The following is a 7997-nucleotide window of genomic DNA, read 5'->3' on the forward strand; positions in this document are numbered from 1 at the left end:
CTGCGCTTTCGAACTTCTTCAACACTTCCTCTCACTACATGATGAAGCTACAATTGGCACCTCGTATACTCACACTTTATTACTCACGCATATATCCCATTTTTAATAAAAAAGTTGAGAGAAAATAAATTATAGGGGGTGTCGATCTTACCCCTATGGGGTGTCGGTTTTACCCGCAGTTAGGTACTGCGCCGCTTTGTTTTCCATGTTTTGCAACGAATAATTTTTAATGAAAATAATTATTTGAAGCGCTGACAAAATTAAGCTTTGTTAAGAATTTTCTGAAGAATACTTCTGCATAGAAATCATAATTCTGTTGATTTTGTGGTAATTCAGAAAAAGTGTTAAGCTTAAGGTGTCGGTTTTAACCATAATTCCCCTGCCTGAGTGTTTTATCAAAAAATCATGCAATCATTGTTAGTGCGAAACATAAATATTTTTTAGTAACAATTCTTTCTGTAAATAAAATAAAGTTCGCCAAATGACAATGTTTAAAATTCGTACCAGTTTCGCTTATTTTTGCATCCAACCTGGAGCGATAGATCACGTAAATTTGGGATCCAATGGAATTATGTAGCACGTCCCTTTGCAAAATTGCACTCATTCGAACATTGTTAAAGGACTTCCAAGACATGTGGCATCGAAAATGCGAGCTCAAATTTGGCACAGGGACTATTCTAAAAGTGTTGAAGCTTTCGCACACTACCCGTTTAAAAAAAATAGGATGACCGTTTTTATTGGCACCCTAATGTACACAGTCTATCAGTACTACTTTGAACGATTAACCACTGAAAACGGCAGGAAAATAAACCATTAGCTCCTTTACTAATTCTGCAAAATATTGTAATAATTTTTGGAAGGTCATACCTCCACTTTGACACAAACTAGATTAGCATTTATTCAGTGCGCTACAAAGTATATTCGAATGACTCGAAGCAAGATTCGTTATTGATTTTAAGCCTCCGTTTGATTTCTTGTCCTACTATTAATTTGGGTACTGCGGGTGAGGCGACAAAGAACGAAACCGACGACGGGCGCCTGTCGCGATCATATCGTGAGATGCCCACGGCAAACTATTACGAACTCTTTTCGGGTGCAGCGTTACTTGAAATCAATGCTAAACGAAACTGATCGAGTTGACTGAACCGAGTTCGATTACTCAATCGTGTGGAAAAATATCTGGGTAGTTGTTTGGAATAGACACGAAATCTAGAATTGGCAACAAACTGGGTTTCATTTTTATGGGAGGTAATTGTGTTGACATGATGACTGAACAGCCGATGGTTGTTGCGTTTCTGTGAAGTTCCCGCGAATTAAACTACTGACACAATTGTGCATTTATTAATCGATTCACACCACTGACCAATTTATTGTTTGGGCTTATTAACGATCCAATGAACCTTCTCCTTTTCGTAGAACCCCAACCGCTTAAACAATTTCCGAGACGGCTCGTTAGATAAAACAACACTCGCGTAGCTTCCCAGTCCATTTGCAGCAATTCGTTTGACGAAGGCCGTAACTAGCAGCGCACCGAACCCCTTTCTACGATATCGGTGGTCAACACTCAGTAGACTAATTTCCCCTGAAGGGGACTGCAAACACCAACCGATTAGTTCATCAGAGGATTCGATGAATAAGCCAATGGTGACATTACAGCCGGAGTCGATCAACCGTACAATGAAGCGCTCCGTTTCCGCTTCCGCTTTGAATTCCCAGTTGGCGTTGATCTGTTTCGCGTGTTTCCGTTCGAGGGGCGCTAGCCGATAGCCTTCGGGAAGATCAATGTTCAAACGATCGGCCGCATCCGAGGGTAAGTAGTAAATGATATCCTCTGTGAATAGGGAAGTTTCCAATTTCAGCTCTCGAAAGATGTTCGTAATCGAAAGTTTGAATCTTTCCGGGAACATGCATATACTATAGCTGCGTTTCCAATCCAGCAGTCTTAGGGCACGTTCCATCGAATCGTTCCTTTCTTTGAAGTTGTAAATGTAAATATAGATACAATCCTGAAATACTAGATTTGAACAAATTTCATTTCAATAAACAAATCACTTACAATGATAATGAAAGTTCCATCGTTTCTCCAATTCCCGTTTAGGCTGAAGATTTTCAAATCCTCAATATCCGAGTCGACTCGTAGCCAATTGAGATAGTTCTGTACTGTCCTGCAGCCTATTTCATTTCGGTCCCATTGCCGCCGAAGAACAGATTCTAGTTCTTCCAAATCGAGAATACTTAAATTTACCAACTTGTCACAGGACATGTCCATTCGTGGTGAACCAATCCAGAGGTTGGAATGAAGACGACTGTGCTTGGCAGTTGAGGATTGTTAGTGATCATCAAACACTCTTGGTTCCTTATCACTTGTACTATTATAATGTGAAGTGAAAGTGCTATAATTAAAATTTCATTGTACTCGAAGGGTGGCCGTGGTTATTTAGCGGTTGAAGTTTGTTGATAGAACCCTCATATTATCGATTGCATAAAACATGTAGAGCTATCTCTCGTTGTATACTTCAAGTGTTCTGAAGTATATTCTACAATGTGTTTATACTGCAATATTTTGACGCAGGACTACGTCTTTGTTTTCGAAATGGGGGTGCACTTTGCAAATTCAACAAAGTTTGTATGTAACGAACAGTGGTCTGGCTTTATGCGCTTATAATTCAGTTATCTCACGATAAAGTTTCAAAATTTTTGCACATATCGCTCAGAATTAAGAACAAATTCCAATAGATAAACCCAAAGATTTTTATTATCTTTTAAAAATTTATATTATGTGCAGCATAGTAAAATACCACGCATTTGCACACAGAAGGCTACGCTTCCCTAGTCTGGCACGACAGATTTATGTACCTAACGCGCAACGCTTCTATGAATGACGTCATCATAGACTATTTAAAGCACAGATTTGATCGAACAAGCTCAGTTGCCTGTTGAACGGCAGGCAGAGCAGAGCCACTGCGCTGCGTGCTTTTGCAACCAATGTAGCAGACTGATAAGTCCGTTACACTGACTGTGGAAATCTGAGCTTTCGTTGCTCAAAGCAATTTTTTTCTTCGTATTGTCATCTCCATGACAGGCTAAGGAGACGAAAACTTTATTGGCAATAAATTCACGCAAATCAATGGAAAGCGCAACGAAGGTTTATTATTTACGTTCCATCGATGTATTGATTCTACGTGATTCATTTCCACTCAACCTGTCCCACTTTAATTCTACTTATACATAGGTGCTGGAAAGCCTATCTATAAAAACACTGTTACTCAAAAAACCGTTGCAAAAAATGCATCTAAGTCTACATATAAACATATTTTGGATTCTTGTATATGTTTTGCTTTGATATGTGATTATGACCACTGCATTGGCTACTTTTATGTGTACTTTAGAAAAATTACAATAATGGCAAAATAAAACTATGAAGCTTGTTCTATGCATGAACTGTGTCTATATCGTCTAAACATGGTTTTTCAGCATCGTTGAATCGAAAAGCTTTTACAATTTTTCAAGGTTGAGAATGTTTGAAATAGTTCCAGATATTAGTTTGGTTTTCAAACGCAGTTTTCTTTCTTAAGATCTTCTCAAATAAATTTAATCTGATTCGATCGCCTACTACACTTAAAATGACCTGATAAGCAAGAAGGTTTGGTTTTCAATAGACAAATTTCGCGCTAAATCGTATTCAGAGTTGGCAGCACCCTCTCAAATTTTAATGCACATGAAGACTTTGCCGCAAAAAGCAACTTTGCATACTTTGTTTTTCCAAAAATGATCTAGACTTTCTTTTGAAAGGGGTCAAACTTTTTTTTCCAATTTTTTTCAAATGGCTATAGTTTAAAAATGACAATTTCTACAAAAAAATGTTGTTGGAGTAATTTTCACAATATTAGTCAATTTTTTTTTAATAAAAATATTGGAAAAATTATCACCGACTTCTACACTGAAAAAAATTAATTTTAAAAGTTTAAAGTCGATTTACAAAAAAACCCATCTTTGATTTGGATGAAATTTTGTTCCAAGATATATAATTATGTTCCCTACCTACCGTCAAAAATTCAAGTTGGACACTTTCAAGGAAAACAAGTTATTTGAAAAAAAAAAAACTTTTCCTTGTCCAAACTGATTTTTTTCAGTGTATTTTTACCGAAAACTAAACCAATGAAAGACATAAGAAAAGAGTTTATGTCATTATTACTCAATTATTACTTCTTTATTTTCTTGTTTAGCTCTGAGGAAGGATCACGTGATAAACCTTAACGTACAAATGCTCGAGCCCTTCGTGACCATCCACGGCACCCACATGCGCGATCTCGCAAACATGATAACATCCCGGTGATTAGGTGAACGTCTCATATTCATATTCATATTACACTCGTGGGATCACCGAGAGCAACTGTATTGTCCCAAAACTCTAGTAAAAATTTGACTTATTTTGCAAGATTCGGTTATACTGATAATGGTGCAAACATAAACAATTGCATTATTTGTAATTAGCATGTAAGACATCAAAAAATCGCTTAATAGATCAAAATATTCATTTACCATTCCTCAAACGCCCCTTCCCCACTTTCTCACTCTCTTTCTCGCAATCTCTTCGTATTCGTGGCAACTGTCACGACTCACATCTATCTTGCTATTTCTCAATTAATTTCTACGTTCAATCATAAGATCTTCTACTTATCCAAAATATTTGTTAATGTCCAAGGTTTGGGAATACGACACGGTTTTTCGCCTGCGTTTCCCTATAAATAGTTTTTGGATTTTAATATAAACCAATCGCGAAAACAAATTCAATATCCTACTTGGCAAAGAAAATATTTGTAATCCTGAGATAATTTGCAAAACATTTGTATTATGAGAAAACTATAATTAATTTTTGCTCAAACCCTGCTTTCCCCTGAAGATGAAGGACTTTCACTCCGAAACGTTGCACTATGGGGAGGCATGCGACCAAAAATCGAAAACTACATCAACTCCAATTTGATTAAATCCTATACTGAGGGTTTATATACACTATACTTAAGGCAATCTTTGGGTATCTCAGAAAAAAATTTATGAATTTACTTCAATTGAAGTTTTAATGGCAGTCAGAATTAGTAGAGAGGCGGTGGATCATTTAGTACACGTTTCATTTGAGTGCTCTGTATTCTACAAGTAAATTAGCGAGGATATTAAATATATGATCTTAAATGACGCCGTCAAGAAGAAAAGAATAAAAAAAATGAGACAACAAATAAGAACGGAATCACTAGAAAGTGTATTGCATAATAATAAGCAATTTTTTTCAAATAATGAGATTTTCACAACATTTTAGAACTTAATGAAACAATTGTTCTCAAATTAGTATTATTCATTTACTTTATTTAAATAATTTTTTATTTCAATCAACATATTCATTTTTTTTAGTTGGTTCATTTCATGAATTCGTTTTATTTATTTTACTCATTTTTAATACTTGAATAATTTTAAATATATGATCACTTTATTTTAATCACTTATTTCATTCAGCATCCTTTTTTTGCAACTTCGGTTCATTTTTCTATGTTGTTCGTTTCATTCCTTCGATTCATTTTGATCATGCTTTTTATTCGTATCTTTCATTTAACTTATTTTGTACACTGTTTTCATTTTATGCATTTTGTTCATTTTTGCCAGTGCACACCTTTTACTAACTTACCTAATTTTTTGCAGTCATTTATTTCATTGCGTTCATATTAACGTAATTTAGTTTATTCTGTGATTTTATATTTTTTTTAATACTGTGAAGACCCGTTTTACCAGCCCCCCATTTTGTCTATGCCCAATTTTATCAGCCACCCATGAAAATCCGTTGGGTGGACTCTAGCACACGAACCAAGTTAAATACGAGTTAATTCTTTCTGGAGTAAATTTTTCTTATTTTAAAGATGCAAAATATGCAAAACTAAACATTTCATTTTTTTTTTAATTCTTCATTGGATGATCTCCTTAAGAGGAAAGTATACTAAATAAATGGAAAGGGTAATGAATCTATGTCTAGGGACAGAAGGAAAATATTCGGTTTATTAAGAAGAAAGAAAAAAAATGTCCTGATTTTGTCAGCCTTAAATACGCCAAGGGGCTAATAAAAACAAAAACAAATTTGCACTGTATTGTTTAGTTTTTCATTTAAATTTGTTAATTTATTCTAGTCTGTTTATTTGTTTCTTATTATTATTTTACCAGTTCTATTCATTTTGTTTATTTCATTAATTCTATTCATTTTATTGATCCAGTTAATTTTATCTATATTATTTTATTTGTTTTATTTATGTTGATTGTTTTATTTATTCGATTCACATAATTTATTTTTTATTTTATTTATTTCATTCATTTTTTACATTTTATTCGTAATCTTCATTTGATCAATTTTTTTAATTCTATTCCGTCATATCTTTTATTAGTTTCATCCCTTTGGTTAGTTTGGAACAATTGAATTTTTTAACATTTGATTTATATTAATCATTCTATTCATTTTATGAATTTGAATGAATTTTGCTTCAATATTTTCTTAATTTCATTTGTTTTTATTGATTTTTCATGTTTTATTCTGTTCGTTAGAAAATTTATTCGTGAGGACTCGAAACTGTGTTGATCCCACATGTATTTGGGTTCCTACTTCGCATTAGTTCTGCAAACTATTCAATGCTCCTACAGTTATGTGGGCAAGAAATATCACATCTCACAGTTAAATGGATTAAATCAGTTTTTCTTTTCATATAACCGTGTCACACTTTATTGTTAATGCTTCTGCTGCATTTTATGGGGGAATTCAATTTCGAAACATGGCGCTTTATTAGTATTGCCAGGAAATAAGGAAGATGTGATTACCACTTATAGTCGCGAAAAGTTGGACACCAGAAAACGTTATATCACACGGTTGCTTGTTATATTACGGTTGTTACATATCGCCTATTTCTGCTCACGAACTGCAAAATTTCAAACTCTGGAAACAAGCGAGCTATACCACCTGACCGGAACAAAATGGCCAAATCCGTCGAACGTCACATTCAAATTCGACAAAACCATTACACTATCTATCCGGATAAATATTGATGACTGGATTCGATTCGCACCGGGTAAGCCGATAATATGCAAGCCAAGTATTTCGAAATTGAAAAAAAGAAAATAAACAATCAAGAAGACAGCAAATGACTCAACCCCATCGGCTGCATTGAACTGTGTTTATAAATAATGGTAGTTGAAATATAAACAAAAGTATGAATCAAGAGCAATGAGTGCAATTGCTCTCTTGACGGGTAAGTATAATCATTGTCAAAGAAGATGAATCCAATGCCATTCTATGCACTGTTTATCTAGACTAAATTCCTGATAGCATTCATTTATTTGTGAAAAATACATTAACCTTATTACATCTTTGAAAAAAACTGTTTTTATTAAGCGTATTCAAAACGAAAGGTTGTAAAAACTTAACCGCAAACCAATATTTACGAACCATTTCACTCAGGTTGCTGCCATCAGCTACAATCTAAATAAATGGTGCCCTTTTTCTGGGTCACCTCAAATCGTCTCACCGCTCTCGCAGTCGTAACCCTTCTGCCCACTATTCGAGATCCGTCACTCTAAACTGTTTGATAGTGGGAAAACTGCCGCACTACCTCTTTCTCATTTTCGTAATATAAAAAAAAAAACAACTAAGTTCAACGCACTTCGTTGTAAACATAAACATAGAACACCAATTATTCGGCGCGAGTCGGCGGCGGCTGGACCAACGATTACCTCGACCACAGACCAGACGCGAGCATCCGTATGCACCTACCCAAACAGCCGCAGTAGTCTGCGTTATTGGCACGGGCGGGATGGTCGGCTACACACAGCGTAACTGCTGAATCCATAGACAAGCGCGCGGTGTTTGCTTACCAACAAGTTGTTGAAGTGTTCATTCTTCTAGGGTACACTAATACTGCCATGGAAACTTACAAGTGAAGTCGTAGCAAAATATTAATCCATATAAAGCT

The 7997-nt window shown here is 35.1% G+C and overlaps 1 protein-coding gene across 1 annotated transcript; it reads right to left on the reverse strand.

Moving 5' to 3' along the window:
* Positions 1 to 1339: 1339 nt before the first annotated feature.
* LOC131682610 (uncharacterized) lies at positions 1340 to 2294 on the reverse strand. The gene is made up of 2 exons (XM_058964225.1): positions 2057 to 2294; positions 1340 to 2006 (listed from the first exon to the last, which is right to left on the reverse strand). Exons 1-2 carry the CDS (start codon positions 2267 to 2269, stop codon positions 1368 to 1370), a joined length of 852 nt encoding a protein of 283 aa, XP_058820208.1. The 5' UTR covers positions 2270 to 2294; the 3' UTR covers positions 1340 to 1367.
* Between the last annotated feature and the right edge of the window lie 5703 nt (positions 2295 to 7997).

This window comes from Topomyia yanbarensis, chromosome 2, assembly GCF_030247195.1.
Source record: "Topomyia yanbarensis strain Yona2022 chromosome 2, ASM3024719v1, whole genome shotgun sequence".
In the NCBI taxonomy this organism is placed as follows: domain Eukaryota; kingdom Metazoa; phylum Arthropoda; class Insecta; order Diptera; family Culicidae; genus Topomyia; species Topomyia yanbarensis.

Bases quoted from the DNA above. Each gene is read 5' to 3' on its own strand.
- LOC131682610 (XM_058964225.1), bottom strand. From the start codon at position 2,269: ATGGACATGTCCTGTGACAAGTTGGTAAATTTAAGTATTCTCGATTTG. The intron at 2,007-2,056 runs GTAAGTGATTTG...CTAGTATTTCAG, and splicing joins ATGGAACTTTCATTATCATT to GATTGTATCTATATTTACAT.